The sequence below is a fragment of the Dendrobium catenatum genome, unplaced genomic scaffold (assembly GCF_001605985.2).
Source record: "Dendrobium catenatum unplaced genomic scaffold, ASM160598v2 fragScaff_scaffold_1105, whole genome shotgun sequence".
Lineage (NCBI taxonomy): Eukaryota > Viridiplantae > Streptophyta > Magnoliopsida > Asparagales > Orchidaceae > Dendrobium > Dendrobium catenatum.
In genome coordinates, this window is record NW_021319567.1 from 759,389 (window position 1) to 786,796 (window position 27,408).

The following is a 27,408-nucleotide window of genomic DNA, read 5'->3' on the forward strand; positions in this document are numbered from 1 at the left end:
CACTATGATTACAGAAATTAGCTTTCTATCCTAAAAATTTAAGAAAATCATTATCCAAATAAAAATGTGGTTACTTTATGAAAAGCAAAATAGTCAAAAAGATGCCCCAAACAGACCTAAATTGAACTTCTAACCTCCCATAAATAATCTAACCTTTAGAACCAAAATGTTAAAACTAACAATGGATTTCTCAAAGAAGAAGAAGACAAAGCAAAAGGCCAAATTATTCAAAGAAAAACAAGAAGAAAATGGATTGGCCCCAACACAAACTAGAGGCGGGCTCTTCGCCCAGCTTATCACCGCAACCTTCAACACCATCTCCGCCATTAAATCCACAACCCAATCTCCACCTCACAATTCATATCCTGCTTTCAATTTCCCTCCACCTTATATCACTCAAACTTCCCTGCATAAAATTTGAGAGCATTAGAGAGAGAGAAGCTGAAAGAAAGAAAAAACTAACCTTCTCTCTTGTTTCTTGTTCTTCAACATCGTCAATGGCGTCTGCTACCATTCTCAAGTCTTCATTTCTGCCAAAGAGATCAGAATGGGCTGCCACCAGTCGGTCACCGACTAGTCGCCAGCCTGCTGCTGTGTGCTTCACCGTCCGTGCAGGCTCATATGCTGATGAACTCGTCAAGACTGCTGTAAGCTAGCTTTACTGATACTCTTTTCTTCTTTTTCATGTAGTAATTGAGCAAAGATGAAAATTCCATCAGTTCACAAGAACTGCAAGATCGAAAACCTTTTTCACATTTTCTTCCAAAAAATGAGAAAGGTGAGAGGGGAAAGACTACAGGTTAGGGTTCATATTAATTTGGAAGATGGAAATGCTAGCAGATAGGGTTTCCTCCAGTAGTTTCATCATCTTTTGTAAGCTGATAATTTGGGCTTTTGATTTGAATGTTTAAGCTCTGTTGTTGTTGTAGTTAGTTCTGAACTTGTCCATGGGCCAGGTCTTAAATCTATCTGAATCAAAATCAGATTCAATGAGTAGTTCATTCGGACCATGGCATAAAGAAATATTGAATTCATTACATTCTTCTTTTTTTTTTTTTAGTTAGAAATTATTGGGTTTCCTGACTGTGAAAATCCTCTAAAATTATTTCATTCACGCATACAAAACATAGAAGCAACCAAATGATGCCTAAATGAGAAATGATTATGTGCGGATACCGGACGTAGAACGCCATCCGGAGACCAACCATAATGCGCCACATCATCGGTACTAAGCAGTACCAAGCCATGGTACCCAGCACATGGGGTGATATGGTGCATTCTGGTTGGTCTCCGGACTACATTTAGTATCCGCACAGAATAATTAATCAGCCTAAATAGCAATCTACTTCTTCAACTTTTTTGTGCGCTCAAATGCTTAGCGCACTGGTTGGAAAAAGATTTGAGAATCCTAGTGAGTCGGATTTGCCCAAAACAAAAATTTCACTTTTCTCATCGTTGTTACTCGTAAAAAAAAAAAGAGGTATTCAAATAAAATAAAAAATTCAATTCATCACAACTCACATAATGAAAATGGGTGTTTCAATTTCTAATCTTATCCAACTAACACACGAGTGGGATGTTGAACAATCCAAATTTTGATCGTTAAAGGGCCTACTAAGTTGAAAGAAAATTTGATCACAGGGACATGCAGCCTAATTTTAAATTCAGAATATACAATAAACGGTCAACTACTACTAAGCAATAAGAATAACATGAACAGCAATAAGCATTTAATGTTGCAAGTATCTCAAAGCTAAAAGTCAAAACTGAAGACAGACCGTGTTTATGGAATTCTTTGTTGCAGAAAACTGTTGCTTCACCTGGAAGGGGAATCCTGGCCATGGATGAATCTAATGCTACTTGTGGGAAACGTCTCGCTTCTATCGGGCTGGAGAACACTGAAGCCAACAGGCAGGCTTACAGGACCCTTCTAGTCTCAGCTCCTGGTCTGGGACAGTATATTTCCGGCGCAATTCTCTTTGAGGAGACTCTCTATCAATCAACAACAGATGGAAAGAAGATAATCGATGTTCTTGTTTCTCAGAATATTGTGCCAGGCATCAAGGTTGATAAGGTAAGCAAACAGCTCCTTCACCATTTTTTCTTTATCGGAATCGTTCATATGTTCTAATTTATTGATCTTCACAATATATATTTGTGTGTAATCAAAGACGAAGAGAGATGATAAATGGAAGAGAGATTGATAGAAACATTCGATCTTTCTCTGGTGAAATTATACCACCAGATGCTATCCAGAGGCGAATCGCAACGCACCACATCACTTTTTAGCTGTGTATCACTGTGTACTGGGTGACGTTGCGCATTCTGATTTGCCTCCGAACCGTCCGATGACGCACAGATTAATTTCTCCATTCTCTGACATTCGTTTTCTCTCTAATGTCTCATTCTCTTCATAGTTAGCTCCAAAACTAACACCTACCTAATATTTTTTATCAATTGTATTCTTCAGACAACATTCGCTTTAAAACACTATAAAATACATTCAGATTTCAGAGATAAGAAGTCCAGTATAATCACCCATATTCTGATCCCCAGGTTCACATAAACTAAAAACTTGAAACAATTAGCAAAAGAAAACAAAATAATACAAGAATATATTGTGAAAAAAACTTGGTTATTCACCTATATATCTTGGTTTTTCAACAAAAGACAATTTTGTGCATAAAATCAAGGCTAATAACTTAAGAATAAAATTTATGAACTAAGTTTTGTTATATGGTAATGAACAGGGTCTTGTTCCACTAGCGGGGTCCAATGACGAGTCCTGGTGCCAAGGATTGGATGGTCTGGCTTCACGGTGCGCCGCATACTATCAACAAGGAGCTCGATTCGCCAAATGGTTAAATCTACTTAACACCAACCTTCACCTTAGTCCAAATCTCTGCAAACACTTCAAACCATTTTAATCTACTATTTTTACAGGCGCACAGTGGTTAGCATCCCTAACGGCCCATCAGCACTTGCAGTAAAGGAAGCAGCCTGGGGCCTTGCTCGATATGCGGCGATTGCTCAAGTAAGCTTCATTCCTTGTTGATTCCTTTATTAACTACACATCCTTTTTAATATTAACAATGCAGGACAATGGCCTTGTTCCAATTGTGGAACCTGAGATTCTTTTGGATGGAGAGCATAGCATTGATAAAACCTTCGAGGTTGCGCTAAAAGTATGGGCTGAGGTCTTCTTCTATTTGGCTGAAAATAATGTGTTATTCGAAGGAATCCTTCTGAAACCGAGCATGGTAACGCCAGGGGCTGAGAGCAAGGAGAAGGCTACAGCTGAGCAAGTTGCAGATTACACTCTTAAGCTTCTTCATAGAAGAATTCCACCAGCTGTTCCTGGAATTATGGTGAGTTTTTTAACGAATAGTATCAGCTTTAGCCTTCTATAAAAACAAGGCACGTCGAAGTACATATTGTCTCAGAGCTTATTTTTATTAATAACATATTGAATCAATCACTGCAATCTTGTTTGTGTTCTCAATGGAACAGTTCCTTTCTGGTGGACAATCTGAAGTAGAAGCAACTCAGAACTTGAATGCAATGAACCAGAGAAAAAACCCATGGCATGTCTCATTCTCCTACGCTAGAGCACTGCAGAACACATGCTTAAAGACCTGGGCAGGGAGACCGGAGAACGTGAAGGCAGCACAGGATACGCTACTCATTCGAGCCCAAGCCAACTCGCTCGCACAACTTGGGAAGTACACTGGTGAGGATGAGTCGGCTGAGTCCAAAAAGGGGATGTATGTGAAGAACTATAGCTACTAAGTGCTTGCAATGTTCATAGATACTAAGGTGAATGGATTTGAAGGAAACAGAAGATGCAGTCGTAATGTCTATGCTATGTTTATGGTACAATGGCAATAGAAACATGTTGAGTACTATGATTAAGTTGATTTTAGTATGCTTATCAATGATAAGTTATGTTTCTATCATGTAATGTAGCGATGTTTTACTAGAAAAAGAACTATCAAATTTGGTAGTGTACTTCTATGATGTAAGATTTTCTAGTGAGAAAGTTTCAGAGATTGTCATAAACGTAAATCTCAGCCACATAGCCATCAAGGTCATGAAAGATCTGATCAACTAGAATGCCATTGTTATTGACCACAACATCCATAAGCAACGCACATCTAAATGAGTTTTGTTACAAGTGGAACATATCAAGATTTATATAATTTTGTCATGCTCTGTTAAGACGAACAATCTTTCGTTTCTTTAGAAAGAATTTCTGGTTTTGAGCATTTGCTGTGCTGCTTCTAGGACCTTGATAGGAAGGTGTGGCTTCGAACTGTCTACAACTTGATTTCTTCACTACAAAAAGTAACAAATGTGAAGAAAATGCTTAAGCAGCGTCAATTTTTATGTCAAATTTTTTTTAGAGAGTAATATTATTTCTTTCTCAATATATCTCTTGCTACACAATAACTAAATTGCAATAGCAAGAACAAATCAAATGTAACTTATTTTCCCAGAAATTAGAAAACCACATTGAAGTGCATCCCCTTCCTTTATGTGAACCCTTTCAATATCAAGCAAGGTTTGCACCTTTGATGTTAGCTTTCTCTCATCACACATTAGTAGGGCTGTAAGCGAACCAAACGTTAGATGAGCTACTCGTTGCTCGGTTCAATTAAAGCTTGTTTGATCGTTTAATTAACTAAACAAACAAACTTAAACAACATTTTAAATACTCGATCCATAAATAAACAAGCTTGAACACTAATATATTCGGCTCATTTGTGTTCGTAAACAACATCATTTAAAGCTCGTGAACAGCTCGACATTAAGCTCGATTCGTGTTTGATTCAGAACTCGTGAATAAGCTCGATAAAAACTCAATTAATATTTGATTATAAAATTGATAAATATACATAATATAAATATTTTGTATTTATTCTAATATGATGATATAATTATTGTTAAATATTAAAATTTAAAGTAATTAAATATTATAATATATGCTAACTTGATTTCAAAATAGGGATTCATGCTATTCTACCTATCCTGCTGAGGAGAAATGGAGAAAGTTGTAAGATGTATGCTCATTTCTTGAAGTATTTAAGCAAACTACTGAATTGATTTCAGGTATATATGCATCTGAATGTTAATTTAATATTATTTTGTATTTTCCCAATCTAATAATACATTAAAAAGTTTTCTTTTATATGTTAGGTACCAAGTATCCCACATCTAACATATACATGTCTGAAATCTGGGGAATAAAGGAGATGTTAGATGATAATTATTTACATGGAAATGCACATATTAGAAACATGGCAAGAAAAATGATAGAAAAAATTGATAAATATTGAGGTGGTTGTAATCTTCTAATCTCATTAGGTACAATTTTACACCCAAGAAATAAATGAAAATGGTAAGCTTTGCTTTCAACTATATGTATACTGAAGACATAGCACAAATGCACATCACCGATGTACTAACTTTATAATGAGTACGTAGAAGATTATAAAATCACAAATGCTGAGAAGATTGCAGTTGAAGTTGAAACAAGTAGTAATTATCTAAGTTCATCTTCTATTAGAGGCAGACCTATTTATGGAAAGAGAAAATATGAAACTTATATAAGAATATATTATACTATTCAAGGAGTAAATTCTAAGCTTAAAGTATATTTGGATGATGGAGTTTCATTGAGGAAGAAAATTCAGTATTACATTTTGATTGCTTAGAATGTTGGAAGGCTAATGATCTAAAATATCGTATTTTATCAAGGATGGCTTGTGACATTCTTTCAATTCCAATTAGAACAGTTGCTTCAGAAGCCACATTCAGTGCCGGTGGAAGAGTTATTGATCAATATAGATCATCATTGGGTACAGATATAATGCAACATCTTATTTGTGGAAGTAATTGATATGATAATTTATATGGTATAAAGAGAAAATTCAATGAATGATAAGGAGAAACATTTATTATTTTGAATTGCTAGTTGGTGAAAATTTTTCTTACAATTACTAATTTACTATATTACATCTTGCAGACTAGGGAGGAAACAAAGGAAATCTCATTGGTTTGATAAGGAGCAGACTATTCTTTTTTGAAGAAAACTGTTGTAGTTTTGTTTGCTGACCTACTGTATTTTTGTAGTTTTGACCGATATAGCTGTTTTATTTAAGAGAAAGTTTTAGTATATTATACTTGATTTATTTTTGTAGTTCTAACAGAAATATATGCACTCCACTTCTATTATCTTATTGGTTTGAATTTCATTAAACACTAAATATCAACATGCTTTATTTTATATGAAGTGTTTGTTTTGATAGTGTTTTTTATATGATGTATTTGTTTAGATAGTTTGTTTTTATAGTTCTAACATAACCATTGAAGTATTTCTATGAACGCAAAAGATAATCTTTCAATTGTTGTACCAAATTGAGAGAAATGCAACATATAAGCTTCATTTGAAAATATATTCATATGGATTAATCTTATCTTCATTTTGCATAGACAACTAGTTTTATTATAAATTTAATTTCATTTTATTTTATACCTTCAATATAATGAATTTGTTCATGAACAAGAGACATTTCACATTTGTCCTTGTTTGCTAGATTATTTTTTTAAAATGTTCATGAACAAATATAAGATGAATCTAGATCACTTGTTCGTGAACGAGCTTATTTGGTAGCTCGAAAAAACTAGTTATATGTGTTCATGAACTTGCTCATTTGATAGCTCAAGAATACTCGTTAGGTATGTTCATGAACGTGTTTGCTTGATAGTTTAAAAAAATTAGTGAAATATGTTTACAAACATGCTCGATGTAATTGTTTGTTAGGAGGCTCGATAAAGTTCGTTTGTTAAGTTAATGAACATTTAAAGTATAGCTCGTTTATAGCTCATTAAAGCTTGTTTGTTTAAAGCTTGATAAGAACTAAACAAACTGAACATGAACACTCATTAATTTAAACAACCAAACATGAACAAAAACAATAAGACTAAAATCAAACACGAACCAAACTTGAACAAGCTGATAATACATGAACTCAAACAAGTAAAAACAAAAACAAAAAATTAATAAACTCAAATATGAACGCATTATCGACTCGGTTCATTTGCAGCCCTACACATTAGTCTGCATATTCATATATTGACTAGTGCTCAAAATTATCTGTGCAAACCACATGAAACAATTTCATCTCTTTATTCAAGGACTCCAATAGCTCTTTTCAGTTTTAATGTAATATATATGGTCTCCATTACGAAGCAAGACAAATATAGCATCAAATGAAGCAAATGTTATCTAAGAAATCTCCTCAACTAGTGATGGAATTAAGGAGGTGTAGGGTAATTCTCTTTGGAAATTGAAAAATCTCATCCCCCATCCTTTATGTGAACCCTTTCAATATCAAGCAAGGTTGGCACCTTTGATGTTAGCTTTTTCTCATCATGCATCAATCTGCTTATCCATGCATTGATCAGTGCTCAAAATCATTTATGTAAATCACATGTAACAATTTCATCTCTTTTTTCACGAATTCCAACAGCTCTTCTCCACTCTAATATAACACAGCCTTAGTATAGATCTATGGACCGAGTATATGTGTATTTATGTGTGTGTGTGTGTATATATATATATATATATATATCATATATATATATATATATATATATATATATATATTCTCATATATCAAATGAAAGCAAATGTTATATGTAAGGTATCTCAAATAGTGGTGGAACCAAGGAGGCGCAAAATGACTTATATTCTAGTTCAATGGCATCTCCATAAATTGTTTTAAATCTTTGATGAACCGGCGGAGGATTAGGGTCCCACTAGGATGGACAACGGGCAAGAAAAGAGGGGATCCAAAGGGGAATAATTTCACCTTTAATTACTTGAAATAGGAAACCAAAATTGAGAGGGAATTAGGAAAGTTGATTTAGGGAAAGAGGGACTAATTTGAATTAAGATTTGGGAGGGAATTAAGAAAATTTTATTTAAGGAAAGATGGTTGATTTGAATTCAGATATGGGAGGGAATTAGAAAATATAATATAGGGCAAATTAGGTTATTTGATTTTCATTATATGATTTGTGTGTTTGTTGTACTTTTTTCTTTAGAGTTGGTCTTAGTGACCCCTAGGGTTTGTGGAGAGCAAATCTACCTCTTGAATAGTAGATCAACTTGAATCATGGTTTGTTGTGCTTATATCAATAAAATTGGCCAATAGTCTCTTCTTTCTCGATGATTTCAGTTGTGTTTTCTCGTCGCTATTGTTATTTTTGCTGTGTGGAGATCAAATTCCAATCAAATTGGTCTAAGAGCATGATTTGAGACCTATGGCGTAGAAGAAAGTGAATTATTTGGAAGAAAAACTAGAAGTGGAAGTTCAACTCAAATCTAAAATTGAGTAACTGATGTCATCCATGGAAAGAAGGTTTTCTAACCTAGAGGAAATGATGAATAAAATATTGGAGCTTCACACCCAACCGCCAATATCGAAGGCAAGAGCATTGGCGAGTGGCCAAGGAAGTGGGGGAAACTCCAATATCGGCACAAGGGAGGTTGATTAAGAGGTAGAAATCTTGGGCAACTGGGAAAATATGCTACCTCTTGAACCTATAACCAAGAAGAAAATGGGTGAAGGATATGGAATGAGGAGAAATTGGGAGGAAGAAATGAGGACGACTGATTTTGAGGAAGATGATATCTATGAAAGGTGGAAGGATGGGAGAGACAATGAAGAGATCACAACAATCGCCATATGGGAGGAGCCAGAGGTAGAAGAGAAAGTTGGGGCAGAGGGGATCCAAGAGTAAGAAAGTTGAAGATGCCCGTTTTTTAGGGGGGAGAAGAAGATTATGGGTGAATATATAGGGTGGAGAGGTACTTTTACGTGAATGGGCTAGCAAAGGAGGAGAGACTCACGATGGTGGCTCTATGCTTGGAGGGGAAGGCCTTGTCTTGATATTAATGGAGAGACATGAAAAATCCAATCTGATCGTGGAGGGAGTTCAAAAATAGTTCTTTCAACCAGTCATAAAGGATACTTCTATGAGAAATTCTTTGCTCTAGTTCATGAAGGGATAGTGATGAATTATGGGGAGAGGTTTAAGTACCTTTCTAGCTGATTTTTTAGGCTATCTAAGACAGCGTTAGAGAGAAATTTCATAAAGGAGTTCAAGCCAGAGATTAGGATGGATGTCCGGTTATTGAGGCCTCGAGAGTTGGGGGAGGTTATGGAGCTAGCCCAATTGGTGGATGACAAAAACTCACTTGAGAGAAGCAGTAAGGGAAACAGTATGGGGACTTCATACCAGACAACAACTATTTTTTTGGTACCAAAGGTATAACCTGTTCCCATTCAAAGAGAAGTAGCCAAGGATAGGGAATGGGAGCACTGCCCGGTGAAATTTCAAGTAGTTGACTGAGGCAAAGGTTCAGGAGAAGCGAGCTAATGGACTATGTTTCTATTGTGATGAGAAGTTTGCACAGGGTCACCATTGTAGGGACCATTCGCTGTAGGTACTTATAGTTTGTGAAGAGGAAGGGGATACTCTCGAGGAGGTGGTTGAGGAGGATAAGCATTTGCACTTAGATGTGATAGAGGTCTCCCTAAACTCAGCGGTGGGGTTTATCTCAAATTACACCATGAAGGTGAGGGGATAGGTAAGGAGAATCAGTGAGAGTTATGGTGGACAGTGGGGTGACCCACAATTTCATCTCTACCCAGGTGAGAGGTGGACCGCTGGGGCTGCAGTTGATCGACACGATTATTTTGGGGTGATGATAAGAACGGGGAAGGTGAAGAAAAGTAGAGGCATCTACCCAGAATTGATTGTAACACTACAAGAGATCCAAGTGAGGGAGGATTTTCTTCCCCTAGAGTTAGGAAGCACGGATATAATTTTGGGCATGAAGTGGTTACAAACTCTTAGGGAGACCAAGGTGGACTAGAAGGCATTGACTATGAAATTCATGGTGGGAGGGAGGAAGGTGAGGATCAATGGGGATAATAATATGTCCAAAACCAGGGTTTCTCTTAAGACAATGGTGAGGGCAATCCAAGGAATAAGAATGAGATTCTTGGTGAAGCTCCAGAGCCTCAAGGGAGGGGGAAGCATGGAGAAAGGTGAGGAGGTTTCAAAGATATTCTAGCCAGTCCTGCAACACTTCAATGAGGTGTTCTAGCTGCCTCAAACACTACCTCCCCTAAGGGACCACGAGCATGCCAACATCCTAAAGGAGGGGGTATCCCATATCAATGTTTGACCCTACCGATACCCACAGGTTTAGAAGGATGAAATTGAGAAACTGAGGGGTATCCCATATCAGTGTTCGACCCTATTGATACCCATAGGTTCATAATAAAATTGGGAGACTGATTAAAAAGATATTGGAGGCCCAAATCATTTGTCCCAGTGTTAGTCCTTTATACAGTCCTATGATATTGGTGAAGAAGAATGATGGTGGTCGGAGATTTTATGTAGATTATCGGGCTATGAATAAAGAAATGGTGTTTGATAAGTTTCTTATACCAGTCATTTATGAGTTATTGGATAAATTATATGGAGCAGTGATGTTCTCCAAGATTGATCTAAAATCGGGATACCATTAGATCAGAATGTGGCTGACTGACATCCACAAAATTGCTTTCATGACTCACAAAAGCCATTATGAGTTCTTAGTGATTCCTTTTGGGCTTATCAAAGCCCCAGCTATCTTCTAGTCGCTTATGAATAAGGTATTCTAGCCCCCTACCTTTGCAAGTTTATATTGGTTTTCTTCGATAATATTTTGGTGTATAGTAGGTCTGAGGCATAGCATGTTGAGCACTTGAGGGTTATGTTAGTGACATTGAAGGAGATGATAGGAGCATTAGCTATATGCTAATTTGAAGAAGTGTTCCTTTGCATAACAAAGGGTAGAGTATTTGGAATGTGGTTTCCAAATCAAGAGTAACATCAAATCTTTTTAAGATAAAAGCTTATATTGGAATGATCCTTACCCAAAACCCTGAAGGAGTTGAGGGGGTTCTTGGGACTCACAGGGAACTATAGAAAATTTGTAAGGGGATACATCTCTATAGCATGGTCATTAATAGAGCAACTAAAGAATTATAGTTTCAAATGGGAGGGGGGAGGGAAGGGTGGAGGGGGGTTGGGGCATAGCCACCCAGGTGTTTGAGCAGCTGGTTGAAGAAAGTCATGATGAGTGTCCCTGTTAGTGATACCAAATTTCAACCAACCATTTGTAGTGGAGACTGATGCTTTAGGCTATTGGTTAGGAGCGGTTCTCATGCAGAGTCAGAGATCCATAGCTTATTTCAGCCATGTTGACCACTAGGGCCAGGCTAAAATCAGTGCATGAAAGGAAACTAATGGCGATAATGTTGACAATACAGAAGTGACAACCAAATCTGTTGGGGCTACACTTCATGATCATGACTAACCAAAGAAGTTTGAAGTTCTTGTTAGATAATAGGATGGTGACAAAAGAGTATCAATGATGGTTTTCTAAGTTGTTGGGTTATGAATTTGAAATCCAATACAAGCCTGGGATTAAAGATAAGGATGTAGATGCTTTCTCCAGGCATAGTGAAGACCCTCATGTTATGGCTCTATCTGTTCTCATGGTGGTGAAATGAGAGGCCTTGAAGCATGAGAGTAAGCAGGATAAGGAGCTAGGTAAGATCAGAGGAGACTTACTGCAAAACAAGGATAGCCATCCTGGTTACTCTATGATAGGTAGGAAGTTGCTATACCATGGACGGTTTGTGTTTTTGAGGACGTCGCTACACATCCCTCACTTATTGCATGAGTTTCATTGCACAACAATTGGGGGGCATTCAAAAGTTCAAAAGACATATCATAGATTGGCAGCAAAGCTATACTATGTGGGCATGCAGAAGAATATAGAGGAGTTGATGGCCAGTTGTAATATGTGTCAGAGACACAAATACCTAGCTATGGTTCTAAGTGGTCTTCTACAGTCTTTAGCATTACCTAAGGAGTGCAAAGCAATGACTAGAGACTTCATTAAGGAACTACCTAGATCAGAAGGGTTCACTGTGATTCTAGTGGTGGTGAACAAATTGAGCAAATATGCTCATTTCGTTCCCTTATGCCACCCATACACCGCGGTGTTGGTGGCAGCGACATTCATTAGAGAGGTAGTATGTTTGCATGGCATACCTAAGATTATTGTGTTCGATCGGGACAAAATCTTTCTAAACCACTTCTGGAGGGAGTTATTCAATAGCAAGGGACTATCCTGAAACAAAGTACAACTTGCCACCCCCAAACAGATGGCCAGACAGAGGTTGTGAATCGTAGTGTGAAGACTTCTCTTTGTTTCTTTATCAGATGCACCAAAAATGAGGTGTAAAAGGCCAAGTGGTTAGCCTGGGCGAAATATTGGTATAACACTTCATATTATACAAGAGCCCAAACAATGTCATTTAAAATCATATATGGGAGGGATGCACCTCATCTGATACATTATGGGCCTGACAACATACCAGTGTCATTAGTGGAGAAGTACGATGGAGAAACAGTACGGGCACTCCTTAGGTTTTTTATTGCTATTTTTGCTATGTGGAGAAGTACTATGGAGAAATAGTACGGGCACGCCTAAGGTTTGTGGAGAGCCGGTCTATCTCTCGAATAGTAGATCAACTAGTATACTGGTTTGTTGTGCCAATATCAATAAAATTAACTCATAATCTCTTTCTTTCTCGTTAATTTCTGCTGCATTTTCTCTTCGTTATTGTTATTTTTGCTATATGAAGATCGGATTCCTATCAACCTTCTTTATGATAACCATGCAAGACTCGAAAAGAGAACAGGATCCATGTATGATAGCTAACATGTTGCAAGATTTGGTTCCCTTGAATTTGCAAAGTTTTCAATGCAAGTCAGGGATTCAAAAGTCATCTTTTTAGGACTTGGCTATATCCTGTAGCAAAAAAGAAAGTTTGAGAAGGCACTACCGCATCCTATTTCTTCCCTATGATCAACATGCACGACTCAAAAAGAAAACAGGATCCATATAAGGTAGTTAACATGTTGCAGAGTGGTTGGTTTCTTAAATTTTCAAAGTTCTCAAGATGAGATGGTAACACTGCCGGGAATGACCTTTCTTTATTAGATTTAAACGAGAATTTGGCTTTTAATAGGACACAATGGAGAAAAAGGATTCATGTAGCCGACCCCACGTAGTGGGATAAAGGCTTGATGTTGTTGTTGTTGTTGTTCTCAAGATGAGATGGTGAGGAGGTGATTTGCTATATCTGTAGGGAAGAAAAAAGTTTCAGCGGTCATTAAACCCCCACACGGCGTCAGACAAACTGCCAATTAATAATCGGTTCTTTGTTTTAATATAAAAGCCCATTTTCACTTACCAATCTATCACTTGCTGTAACAGCTTTATCCTCAATCTTCAGAAACCCAGTACTCAGTCAAATATTCCCCATGTATATCTCATGAAATATTGAAGTTTCAAGTTTAAGTTAGAATCACTGATCTGTTTATGCATCGTCAAAAAATGATCAAAAACACACGGGCAATAGAAAGGAAGCTTCATGCTGCAAATATATTATTATTATATTTTTTGACAAAAGGTAAGAAGCGATTGAGAAAAAAAAAAAAAGAGAGAGGCTAGAGCAACAAGACGATACTAGAGTGTTCATAATAAACAGTAGAAAGAAAATGAATGCACCAAGTTCTTTCAATCAGCTGATTTCATATTCACCACTGGCCTGGACTTCTTTGACATGCTTCTCATACTCATCCTCTTCATCTTCCTCTTCCTCCTCCTCTTCATCTGGTTTATTATCTTTGATTTCCTCTTCCTCATCTTCTTCTTCAGCCCATGCTGGCACTGGAGTGATTGAGGTAGGTGGATTCCTCGCTTGCTTAACAATCTTCATAATGTCCTCAACGCTCTGTAATGAGTACGTGGGTGCACTATTATCCCTCTTGTAATAAACTGCCTGTGCTGTTTCAGTCAACTCCCTTGGCAAGTTCTTTAAGAACCATGGATGTTTCTTTATCTCACTTATAGTTATCCTCTTAAAGAAAAACAACAAAATATACTTACATTAGACATCTAATTTCAGATGCATTCAAACACATAGGTAAAATATATTTGTTATTATCATTTCAAGCAAAATAAACTCATCTAAGGGACCAATTGCTTGAAGTTAGATATCATGATTTGTAAAACAATGAAATTTCTAGATTCCATCACTTGGTTGTATGCAACTAGGAATCATTTTCGCACAGAAAATGATTGAAAATGAAATCATTCTTTTACAAAACAAGTTTTCTATCGTCAAGCAATCAAATCAGCCTCAAGTCCAAATTTGGAACCAAAATGTGATAAGGGGCAGAAATCTGTGTTTATTCTTGTAGGAAGTGTCACATCAAGCAATAATTTTTGTGTAGTTTATGTATTTTTTAATAGTTAATTTCTTTAACTAGTTGATACTTTTTTATTTGTTATATCCATTTTGAAGGCAGCTAGTCATGATGGTCAAGAAGGGCAACAATGGCCAAAAAAAAGGCATTTTATAGCTTTAGGTTGATTTATTTGGTTCACATGATTTCACTCTGCAAATGTATCTACAAAAAAGTTTCAGTCAAATTATCTTATTTTCTTTGGATAATTTTGAATCATGTTTTATAGATTCAAGTATTTCATTTCATACAAGTCTTAATAAGAAGGCATTCAAGAACTACACAAGGTGATTTCGGTAAAATGTATATTCAGCAGATAATAAGCCATATAACATTGTAGGATAGGGAGATATTGATATCAAATGCTTGATGGGTCAACTTAGAGACTCAAATATGTTAAGCATGTTCCTTGTTTGAAGAGAAATTTAGTTTCTATGAGTCAGCTTGCAAACTTAGGCCATGTGACATCATTCATAGGAGATTCATGGAAGGTGATAAAAGGGGCTATGGTTATAACCCGTGGTAGTATTGAAGACACCTTATATTTTATCAATAAAATATCATATTCTATTAGAATAGCTGATTTAAATGTTAATGGAATGTCTTTGGCACATAAACTTGGCCATATGAGTAATAAAAACATGAATTCACTTTTTACTAGAAAAAAACTTCCTAATTTAAAATCTATAAATCTATATTTTTGTAAAGATTGTATATATGACAAGCAACAAAAGGTGAGCTTTTTAAAAACTAACTCAAAGACAAACTCAAAGAAGATGGAGTTAATGTATACTAATGTATGGGGTCCTGCATCATTTTCTTTTATTAGAGGTTCTTACTATTTTGTCACTTTCATTGATGATCACAGAAGAAAAGTATGGGTGTACTTTTTTAAAACTCAAGTTAGAAGTGCTTAATATTTTCGAGTGGAAGGCTATGGTTGAGAATGAGACAAGTTTAAAACTAAAATGTCTCAAATCAGATAATGGTGGCAAATATGGTGATAAGAAATTTGAGTATTGTGTTTTGAATGGGAAGCATGAGTTCACTGTTCCAAGAACACCCAGCATAATGGTATTGCAAAACACATAATGGAGCTATCACTAAGCGTGTCAGGAGCATGAGGCTGTATGTTGGTTTACCCAAATAGTTCTGGGCAGATACAGTGAATATTGTTATTTATTTGATCAATCGTGGACCATCAATTCCTTTGAATAAGGGATTACCTGAGGAAGCCTGGAGTGACAATGAGGTAAGTTTATCTAACCTCAAAAATTTTGGTTGTTTATCATATATTCATGTTAATGCAGGATCTACGAGTAAGTTTGATCCAAAATCTATCAAGTGTACATTCATTGGATATAGCTCAGATGAATTTGGCTATAAATTTTGTAACTATCATAATAAAAAATTCATCAAGAGCAAGGATATCACATTCAATGAAAATGAAATGTACAAGAATAGAATTGAGACTCCTGAATAATTTTTTTTCAAATAGGTTGAGATAAAGCATAATGATGATCAAGAAAACAAAAACAGAAGGCGTACTCAAGCTAATGAAGCACAGAGAGTTCCTCAAACACCTGATACTGATCTAGCATAATCTCAAAACTAGTACAAAGGTATTCTCGTTCTTTATACTATTTATTTTACTAATAGACGATGGTGAACCAGAGTTCTATAATGAGGCCATTTAAGTTTATGATTCAAAGTGAGAGCAAACTATAAATTATGAGATACATTCACTTGAGTTGAATCAGACTTCGGATTTGGCAAGGATACCATATGGCAAGAAAGCACTGCATAATAAGTAAGATTATAAGCTGAAAGAAGAACCTGATGAAAATAAGCACTACAAGGTCAGGCTTATACTTAAAGATTTTCAACAAAGAAAATGAGTGGACTACACTAAAACTTTATCTCCAATGGTGAAGATGACTACCTTCAAAGTTGTCTTGAGCATAACAGTAGTGGAGAATTTATATCTAGAGTAGATGGATGTAAAGACTTTCTTCATGGTGACCTAGAAGAAGAGTTATACATGGTGCAACCTTGGGGATATGTAGCCAAAGGTAAAGAAGATCTAATGTATAGGCTTAAAAAGAGCATATATGGGCTGAAGAAGACACCAAGATAGTGATACAGGAGATTTGATAAGTTTATATTAGATAATGGGTACACAAAGTGCCAGACAAATCATTATTGTCTCTTCAAATATTTTGGTAATTGTTATATCATTCTGCATTTATATGTGGATGACATGCTAATTGCATGATCAAATATAGAGAAGATGAGATATCTAAAAGAACAATTATCATAGAGTTTGAAATAAAAGATTAGATACAACAGAGAAAATTCTCGATATGAGAATCAGTATGGATAGAAGTGTGGGTATACTGAAGTTGTCTCAAGCTGAGTATTTTGAAAAGGTGTTGCAAAGATTCAACATGAGTGACACAAAGCAAGTTTGCACTCATTTGGATAGTCATTTTTCATCTATCTACGGAACAATCGTCTAAATCTGAAGCAAAGCAAGAACATATTGATAGGACTTCGTATACTTCAATAGTAGAATTGATGTATGTTATGATCCATACGAGACCAGATATATGATATGCAGTGAGAGTAATAGCAAATTTATGAATAACCCAAGCAAACTTCTTTGGGAGAAGGTTAAGTGGATTTTCATATACTTGAGAGGATCAGTTGACAAAGCTCTTTAATTTGGAGATGCATGGATTGATTTACAGGGATATATAGATTCCAATCTTGTTGGAGATCTTGATGGTAGGAGAAGCACAACTGGTTATATCTTCACTCTGGGAAAGACTACAGTGAGTTGAATTTCCAAGTTATAAAAAATTGTTGCACTCTCAACCACAAAATTTTAGTATATTGCTATCACTAAGGCTAGCAAGGAGATGATATAATTGCAAAGTTTATTGGCAGAACTTAGTAAAGGGAAAAGGAATGGGAAGTTGCATAATAACAATATGAGCACTATTCATCTAGCCAAGAACACTGCATTCCATATTAGGACAAAGCACATCCAGTTTCGGTATCATTTCATCATATCACTTCTGAAAGATGGTCAGTTATCATTGAAGAAAATTCACACAACCAAGAATCATGCAGACATACTGATGAAGACAGTAACAATTGACACACTAAAGCTATATGTAACTTCATTTGGTCTTCATGAAGGATGAGAGTAGATGTGAGCCACACTACATGTACTATGATTGATATTACATATCGGAAGAATGATTGATTGCAATCAGTTTCAAAGTGGTCACATTCTCTCTCGTTACTAGGAGTAATTAACAATAGGGGAACTTACACCTATGGAAAACTAAACCTCAGATTATAAAATCCTCACAAATGAGGGTGAAATCTCTAGATTGTGTTTTATGTTTAAATTCAATCTGCTTCCAAAAATTTATTTCAAAACATCATCTATTAAAACTCTCCTCGTCAATAATAAAAAGGCATAGGGAGGTTGGGGAGCAAATTTTTTGAGCCCATAATAATATTCTAATATATAACAACACATGAATAGTTGGAACGTCTTAGAAAAGCCATTTTTAAGTTTTACAAACTAAAAAGTTACATATGAATCCAAAATATTGTAATTTTTTAGCTCCCTCGATGATCCATGTATGTTTTGTTATACCTAGGAACAACCATTAAAAAAGTGGACGAGGCCTTCGCATTGAGTCGCACCTCAAGTCGAGGTGGAAGCATGCGTATCGGGGCTTACGCCTTGAACCATACAGCGAAGCCTACAATTTTTTCGCACGAGGCGTACGCATCAAAGCGTAACGCCTCGAGGCAGTACAAGGCACCGCCTTGAAATTTTTTCTTTGGTATATATGTAAATACGACGCAGCCGATTCGTGTTCGCGTATTCGAGTATAGGATTAGGGCTTCTTATGAGAATTGAAAGGCAAACTGGAGGTGAAGCCGTGAGGGAAAGAGACGAAGTCGTGAGAGAAGGAGACGAAGCTGTGAGTGCAGGAGACGACGCAGGAAACGAAGCCGAAAGAGCAATAACGGTTTCGAAAGCATGAAACAAAGCCAAAGTTGTGAGTGCAGGAAACGTTCAGGCCTCGGTTAGATCGGAAGAGAAGGTACATGTTCGGTATCGAGCCAGTACCGCTCGGTACCGAATAAGTATATGCCCGGTACTGAGCAGTACATGCTCGGCACCACTAGGTACACGCTCGGTACCAAGCCAATACCGCTCGGTACCGAACAGTACATGCTCGGTACCTCTCAGTATTGAGCATATTCAACAAGAAAGAATTTCAAAATTACTCTTGTAATAAAATTTTATTGTATTCATGTTATCTTATTATTGGTAATACAAATAATTATTAAAATCTGTCCTATTTGATATTGATTATTTATTTCTATAAATCATTAGCATGACTAGTGGCACAAGAAGAAAAGATCCTGCATGAAAATATGGAACTCAAGTTGAAGCGTCAGGCAAAGGTGCAAAGAAAGGATATGTTTATATGAAATGTAATTTCTGTGAGAAACACATAACTGGTGGCATCAAGAGGTTGAAGGATCATCTAGCCTACACTCATGTCAATGTGGGACCATGTGCAAAAGTACCTGATGAGGTGAAAAAGGAATGTACAGATTATTCAAAGAAATTTGCCACCACAACGGAGGTCACACAAAGAAATATAGAATAGATGATAAGGAAACTCTTGTTACTATGGATCACAGCATGAAGGTTCCATTAGTGGAAGCCATATAGTTTCTTCTAACCGAGGCACTCGGGATCCTATGGATAGATTTATGATAAATATTGATGACGATGATAACATAAACACTTAGGATCTTCAACCTCCTACAGCTACAAAAGAACTCAGGAACAGAGTTTGTTTGGATATCGCCAGATTTATTTATGAAAATGGGATTCCATTTAATGTTGTTAGGAGTCCGTCATGGATCAATATGTTACAATCCGTTGGAAGCTATGGAAGAGGACTACAACTTCCAAGCATGTAAGAGCTGAGGACTTGGATGCTGAATGAGGAGGTTAAGACAACTTCAACAATAGTGGATGATATTAAGAAGACTTGGATTGAGACATGAGTGACAATAATGTCAGATGGTTTGTTAGATATTCGACACAGAAGTATCATTAATTTTTGGTCAACAATCCATATGGAACAGTTTTTCTCAAATCAATATATGTTTCAAGCTTTATAAAGGATGCACAATTATTGCTTGAAATGTTAGAGAAAGTGGGAGATGCCTTAGTAGTACAGGTTGTTACTAATAATGAAAGTGCATAGAAAGCTGCAGGGAGAATGTTAATGGAGAAGAGGTCTCACCTTTACTGGACTCCTTGTGCTGCACATTGTATTGACTTGATGCTTGAGAGTTTGGGACAGTTGCCTCAACATTAATCAGTCATATTGAAGGCCAAATACGTTAGTAAGTTTATATACAATCATTATTGGGTACTCAGCTTGATGAGAAAATTCATTGACAAGGAAATTATTAGACCTGTTGTTACAAGATTTACTACTGCATATTTAACATTGCAAAGATTCAAGGAGTTAAGACAACCTTTGGAAGAATTGTTTGCTTCTGAACAGTGGGATAAAAGTTCATGGGCCAAAAAACAAAAAGGAAAACAAGTTAAAAAGATTGTTATGAAAGACGATTCATTTTGGCCCAGTACAAATTATGCTTTGAAGACAATATGACCATTAGTAAAAGTGCTTAGAATGGTTGATGGTGAAAGGGCCCCAGCTATGAGATTTATTTATAAAGCAATAAATAGAGCTAAAGAAGACATTGCAAAAGAATTGGGAGGTCAAGAAAGTGCCTACAAAGAAATATAGGATATTATAGATGAAAAGTGGGGTCGACAATTACACCAACACTTACATGGTGCTGTGTACTATTTAAACCCTCAATTTCATTATGATAAGGATTTTCATATTGACAAAGAGGTGAAAACTAGTTTATATGCATGTATGGACAGATTCATTTCTGAAGAAGACTACCTCAAAATGAATGATAAATTTAAGGATTTTCATTTGAAGAAAGTAATGTTTGGATTTAGAGCAGCATAAGCATGCTACAAAACACGATCTCCTGGTATGTTTATAGTTTGTGTATTTATAATTTTAATGTTAATATTTATATTCAAGTCATCTACTTCAACCAATATGCATATAATACTATGTTTGTCTTCATGTAGAACATTGGGCTTAGTTTGGAGATGATTTTCCTAAATTGAAAGCTTTTACAGTTAAAGTTCTTAACCTAACGTGTTCGGCTTCTGCATGCGAGCGTAATTGGAGTATCTTCAATCAAATTCATACAAAGAGAAGAAATCGATTGGCGACAAATCGAATGAACTAACTAGTTTATGTTATGTTTAACAAAAAACTGAAAGATAGACATCTCAAATTGCAAAATCAAGGAAATATTGAGAATGAAATTGACCATTTGCTTGTTGATGAGTTACAATCTGATGATGAATGGGTTACTCCTAAGAATGCTGATGTTTCTAAAGTTGAAGCATAAGGAGAAACTCATGTCAATGAAGAAGACAATAAAGCAACTACCTAAGTATATAAAAGAAAGAAACAAAGTGAGATTGGAGCTTCAAAAAAATTCAAAGGTATTCTTAAATATAATGAATTATTTTGTATGTTACTATTGTTTCATTTTAGAGCTAATGAAATATTAACTGATATAGGAGATAAAGGAAAAAATATTATAGATGAAGAAGAGTTTGAGAATGACTTTGACATTAATCATGAAGATTCTTCTGAAGACAATCAAAGTGATAATGAGTCTGGTTTAGGTCTTGATCCTAAGGGGATGTTTTATTTTTAAGTGAGTTTATTTTAAATCTTGTATTCCAGTGATATTATCTTAAAACAAATCTTCAAATTCATAGTTGACATAATATTTTATTATTTTTTATCATTATTTATAATTTTAAATTAATTTATTTTAATCGTTTTGAGGCTTATGCCTCAATCCGCCTCGAGGCTTAGGCCTCGACTCGCTTAGAAAAAACGCCTCGATTCCCGATTTCGCCATTTAAAACCTTGCCTAAGAATGAATTATATATTGATTCTGGTAAAGTTCAAGAAATTATCAATTGGCAAAAAAAACTAAACAATATACATGATATTCAACGTTTTCATGGTTATCATGATGTTTAGTACTATTATGACTCCAATTACAAAGTTTTCTAGAAAATAAAAAAGAAATTTAAGTATAGATCTGTTCATTGTAATTTTACTGAAATCAAAGAGAGACTTATCGTTGGACATTTGCTAAGTTACTAATTTTAATAAGATGTTTGAAGTTTCTTATCATGCGTTTCGAGCAGGTAATGGAGAACTATTGAATCAAAGGAATCCCATGACATACTTTATTAAAATTAAATGAGACTTCGAAATGTCTAAATTAAGATATGGGATTTTGTATTATAGTGCAAGCCCTTCAATATTAGAGATACTGTTGGTTATTTCTACTTCAAGAAAGTGAGTTGTTGGATTTGATTAGTAACTTTTGATCCTCTGATCCTTGAATTTTTCTTTGCAAGAAAGCATACCACTTATCATATTAGTTGCATTATGATGCCTAATGGTGAGTCATCATTCAACACTCAATTGAACTGCAGTAACAGCTTTTGTTTAGAAGTGAGATACTTATATTTTTTTTAAATTCCAAAGCAAAAGAACAACCCCGTGGGAGGACCATTGTGATATTATTGGTAATAAATTCGGTAAGGTTTGCATTCAATGTTGGTAAAATGCTTATTCAATTTAATAGTTGATTCACGTACCTTAGTTGGGTTGGCAACAAAGATGCGGGAGAGGAGATGCCTGCAGTCCTGTGATATGTGGATATGATCAGGTATCTTGTACTGAACTGCCACTATTCTCTGTATTCCAATAAAATTCAAATCAGTACAGTTTATTTGTGCACCAACAGCGCCAAATTAGTTTTCACATGCTTGAAGATGTTTCCAAGTTCATGGAAAGTTATGCTTTTTAAAAAAGAGAAAGAATTAGCATTAGCATGGCCTCGAGGCTTTACTCCAATAGTTTTTCTGAAGTTTTTGGGGTCATCTGGATCCTCAAATGGGTAAGCTCCCACCAGCATAACATACAGAGTTACCCCACAGGACCAGACATCTGCAAGCTGCAGCATCAAAAAATCCATTCCTCAGAACTTACCGAACTTGCATCAATATAAATTCAAGCCGAAGGAAACAACAAGAACAAAATATTCTTCCAACTATTTCCCTAAGAACAACAAAATTATTCCTCTAGATCGTGTCTGTTAATTGTTTCTTCTTTTTTAAAATGGAGGAAAATTCTGCATTATCCATCAATCAGGTTTGCTACAGCACAAACAGATATCAGCTGCATGATTGATGATTACCTATTAAAAGCAACAACAACGTCACAATCATGACCACTGAAACTTTGAAAACAGGATGGGAAATTGTAAGACCAGTCCAACGGACTGGTCCAACCGGTCAAGGCGGGACCGGCTTACGGGCGAAACAGCGGAAATGTCTGCCTCCTGCACACGCGATCCGACTGCTCGACTGGAAAACGCTATTTAGGAAGGATTTTTGAGGGAATTGGGAGGGAAATTTGAATGTAAGGACCGTTTAGGGATTTCCTTTTGATTGGTATGTATTAAATAGTTTGCTTTCCTAGGGTTAGGGCATCTTAAATTTGGTTGATTTTGGGATCTCTTAGGTTTAGATTTTGGGCTCTAGATTCGTCTAGAGATTGGGAGAGATCGATCCTTCTCTCGAATACAGGATCACTTTTATCTTGTTTTCTTCCGATCTATTTGATTCTTGCAATAACATTACTATTTTTCTGGTTTTCTTTTGGAGTTTAGAAGAAGTTCTAGCTGATTTTCTGAAATTTATAGGATTTACTTGAAATCTCCAAGTGTTTCCTATCAGAAATCAAATATGTTTTTGACAACAACAATATCAAGTTTTTATCCCACTATGCGGGGATGTTTTAGATGCAATCTAGAAAAAAAAAAAGGAAACATTACTAACTGGAATTTCAGAAATATTTATGTGATTCCCAAGCAAATTTTATAGCTCAAACTATATTAGAATCAATAGGGACACCAAATAATTTTTGCTTTAGTTAAAAACAAAAGCCAAAATCCAAACAAACATAAGGATCTCCTGGTAGCCCAGTAATTAAACAATGGCTTTGGCTCCAAGCTTGGCATGGCTACTGAGTAATGACTACAGTTTCGTTTGAAATTACCAGAAAAAAACACTGATCAAAGCTTAATCACTCATTAACAAATTGAAATTCACATGCAGAATCAGGCTACCTGTAAGTTTGACAGATTTCTAACCCCAGATAAGATAAATAGAGGAAGCAGCCAGGATCCAAGTGCTTAAATCAGAAGTGCTTATCAATAATCCAATGACCAGTATACAAAGATTAATAATGTCTAATTAATGAAAAAGATATTCACCAGAACATCAATCACCATCGTAGCTGACAAAAAAAAGGAATCCACTTTGGTACAAAATAGTTGTAATGGGTCCATAGTGAAAAAAGACTTAAAATTAGAAATGCAAACTCTGCAAGCAATGAACCCAGCAGAAATATTGACTTGGCAGTAAAGCACTATTATTAAAGACGGTCTGACCCGTGCAATACATCAATCAGCAGATCACACGTGCCAGATCTTAAGGCTCGTTTTATTTTTTGAAGACAGAATATAATATTAAAAATTATGAAATTTATTAGAATCTTCATTTGATTGAATACAGTTAAAAATCAATATTAATATCAGACTATAAGCCTCTTTATAAGCGTCATAAATATAATAATTTTACTAAATAATGAGAAATTTACATATTTATCATAAATTTTTAAATATTTATATATCCAACATCAAAATTTATATATTTATTTATAAATTATTTTAGTGTTAAAAATACATCAAAGCAAAATACATAAAAATATGTTATTTATTTTATACATTATTATTAGTATAATTTTTATGTGATTTAAATTAATGAATGTTTATGAAATGATAGATATGCAAATAGAAAAAGATTCAGTGAACTGTCTGTAAATCCCCCTAAAAAAATTACAACATGATGAGCAGTCCGGGTGCAAAAACGTACAAATTTAATAAAACTTCATAAAAGGTTTTGCCCACCTTGCCGTCGTACTCCCGGCGGGAGAGGACCTCCGGCGCGATGTACGCCGGCGTGCCAACTGTAGACTTCGGCCTCGAGTGCAGTAAGGACGACTGCTCACAAAAATGTTTTGTGCTGTGTCTTTAGTAAGCTTCGAGAGCAGCACAATGAAAACCAAATTTTCAGGATAAAAAAAAAAAACCTTGGAGTAGCCAAAGTCGCAGATTTTGAGCCGCGGCGCTGGATTTCCATCGAGAAGAGTGTTCTCTAGCTTGAGATCACGGTGGCATATTTGCTGAATCAATCAATTTAAAATAATTCAACCAAACCGACAAACGATATCTTTTTTTTTTTTTTTTTTATAACAGGGTACATTTTTTTTTTTTTTTTTTGTTATATAAGGAGAGATTTACCAAGAAGTGGCAGTAGCTGACGCCAGAGATGAGTTGTTGGAAGAAATATCTCGCCTAAATATAAAACAATTAAGTAAAGAGGGATTAATAGAAAAACAATTGATATTAGGGATAAAAATTATGGGATTAGGGGATAAAATTTCAGGAAATACTTCATCCTCGCTGAATCTCCCGGCGTTACAGATCCGCTCGAAGAGCTCTCCACCGGCGGCGTACTCCATGATGATCGCGAGGTGCGTCGTCGTCAACACTACCTACCAACCAACAAAAGCCAACAATTCGAGACGAACTAGAGATAATGTGCTGCCAGACTCAAAAACCATAAAAGAATCGCTGTCCAAAGAAAGATCCTACCTCTTTGAATCGAATAATGTTGGGGTGCCGGAGAGCGCGATGATTAATGATCTCCCTTGCAACGTTCTCGTCGATCTAGAAGAGAACAACAAAAAGTGTAAGATCGTACCATAAGAACCCTAGACCATGACGAAAAGTTACCTTCTGGCCTCTTGGAATATACTTCATGGCAACGAGTTCCTTCGCCTCCTTGTGCCGCATCAGCCTCGCCACGCCGAAGTTGCCGGACCCGAGTTCCTTCACTACCTCATACTTGTCCATCTCACCTCTCTCTTCCTCTTCGGAAACACTGTTTAGAGCTACCCTTCTCGGAAGCAATCAGCCGCTTCTCCACGCCATAGCTGACCACGATTATTATAGCGGAAAAGGAGTGATCCTTCAGTAAGTATTATGCCGGCGAGAAGCTGGAAGATCAGTCCTTGAATCAAATTATCAAACACAGGAGGGAACACCTGATACGTCGGCGCACAGAGAAAGCATCCTAGTAGAAAAGAATGCGAACAAATCCACATTTAAGGAGGGGCACGTGAGTGGAAAGAGAGAGAGAGACGGGAGGTCGACGCATGTAGCGGGACTCAGAGCCGACGAGAGGATAAGAGAAAGCCGGGAGTCAGGATGAGCGGGCGAGATTTGCATTAAACGATAAGCAGATTAGGGTCCACTGCAACGGAATCTTTTAATTTCAATCAGCAATTCGGAACATTTTTTTTAAAGTCAAAGAAATTAGCATATTTTATATTATTTCGTATGGCATGATATAAAATTTAAGATTTAGAAAATCGAATGGAATCGGATCGATCGGCTCAACCGGTTGAACCTTGAATCAATCGGTCGGTCGGTTTTGCTAATTCATTGAACCGGTTCCGAAGCGAATTCGGAAAAAACCGGGTGCCCGACCAGTTAGACCGACAAACCATAAAACTAGCCGGTTCAAAAAACGGAAGATTTGATCCTTTGACTGTAAATAAAATGGAGAGCAAAAAGTGCATGATAAAACCTAAAGACATAAGAATAGGCCGTCGTAACTCATATCTCACAATTGCTCTTTTGTGGCATTATGTCGTTCGTCTCCCCACTAGGGCTCCCGATTGGCGAACTCGGCGACAAGGAGAGTGTAGTGCCGCTATCATTTGTTCATGTGTATAATGTAGTCAACATTGTTGACAACATGTAAGTTGTATTTTTTGACCTGGTGCCACTGCTTCTCGATCGCGTATGACGTTCGTCCATTCCTATTAAGCTATTTTCACTTATATCTGATAGATCAAGCGAAATGAGTCTTCGGAGATGCAAGAACCAGAACAAGAAATAAGAACTGATTTTCATTACCTTTGTTGCGTCCTGGAATATTCGCGGCGGTAGAGAAATATATGGTTTAACGTCTTAGCATTGTACGAAGATCCAGCACACAAGCTGATAAGAGAGGGGGTGAAACATTCATAAGAGACACCAGAGTTTTTACGTGGAAAACCCCTGAAAAGGGGGAAAAACCACGGGGCCTGACCCAGTTTGAATGAATCCACTAGTATTTGCAGTCGATTACAAATGAGCCCCTTCTTTGGAGAAGGCCTTGTATTGATGTAGCAAATATACATCATATAGATTGCATCACATGGTAGGAGTTACATATACATATTTGTTTGGTCGGAAGGACCGTAGTCGGCAGGAGACCGGGGTCAGAAATATCGTTGTTTGTTGATGGAGGTCGGAAGGACCACAGTAGGCGACGGAGGTCGAAATGACCGTAGTCGGCAAGACCGGGGTTAGAAAGACCGTTGTTTGTTGATGAAGGTCGGAAGGACCATAGTAGGCGACGGAGGTCGAAAGGACCGTAGTCGGCAGTATTCTGGGAGAACTATGGGCATCAGGTGGTGGCCTGGTGGAGCTCAAGGCCTCAAGTAGTGGTACGGAAAAAGTCTTGGCCTCATATGATGTTCTGGTGGAGCACGCGGCCTTTGATGATAATCTAGCGAAGACAAGGGCCTCTGGCAAAGG

At 36.5% G+C, this 27,408-nt stretch overlaps 2 protein-coding genes across 2 annotated transcripts; one reads left to right on the forward strand and one right to left on the reverse strand.

Annotated features, from left to right (window-relative positions):
- The first annotated feature begins 403 nt into the window (after positions 1-403).
- Positions 404-4,059, forward strand: LOC110107472 (fructose-bisphosphate aldolase, chloroplastic). Its single transcript, XM_020837742.2, has 6 exons — positions 404-647; positions 1,805-2,074; positions 2,751-2,860; positions 2,944-3,034; positions 3,099-3,368; positions 3,511-4,059. The coding sequence occupies exons 1-6, from the start codon at positions 498-500 to the stop codon at positions 3,787-3,789; spliced, it is 1,170 nt and encodes a 389-aa protein (XP_020693401.1). The 5' UTR covers positions 404-497; the 3' UTR covers positions 3,790-4,059.
- A 9,495-nt stretch (positions 4,060-13,554) lies between these two features.
- On the reverse strand, positions 13,555-26,029 carry LOC110107470 (serine/threonine-protein kinase SAPK7). Its single transcript, XM_020837741.2, has 9 exons — positions 25,555-26,029; positions 25,414-25,488; positions 25,212-25,313; positions 25,060-25,113; positions 24,849-24,941; positions 24,667-24,759; positions 22,543-22,647; positions 22,289-22,387; positions 13,555-14,060 (listed from the first exon to the last, which is right to left on the reverse strand). Exons 1-9 carry the CDS (start codon positions 25,672-25,674, stop codon positions 13,722-13,724), a joined length of 1,080 nt encoding a protein of 359 aa, XP_020693400.1. The 5' UTR covers positions 25,675-26,029; the 3' UTR covers positions 13,555-13,721.
- Between the last annotated feature and the right edge of the window lie 1,379 nt (positions 26,030-27,408).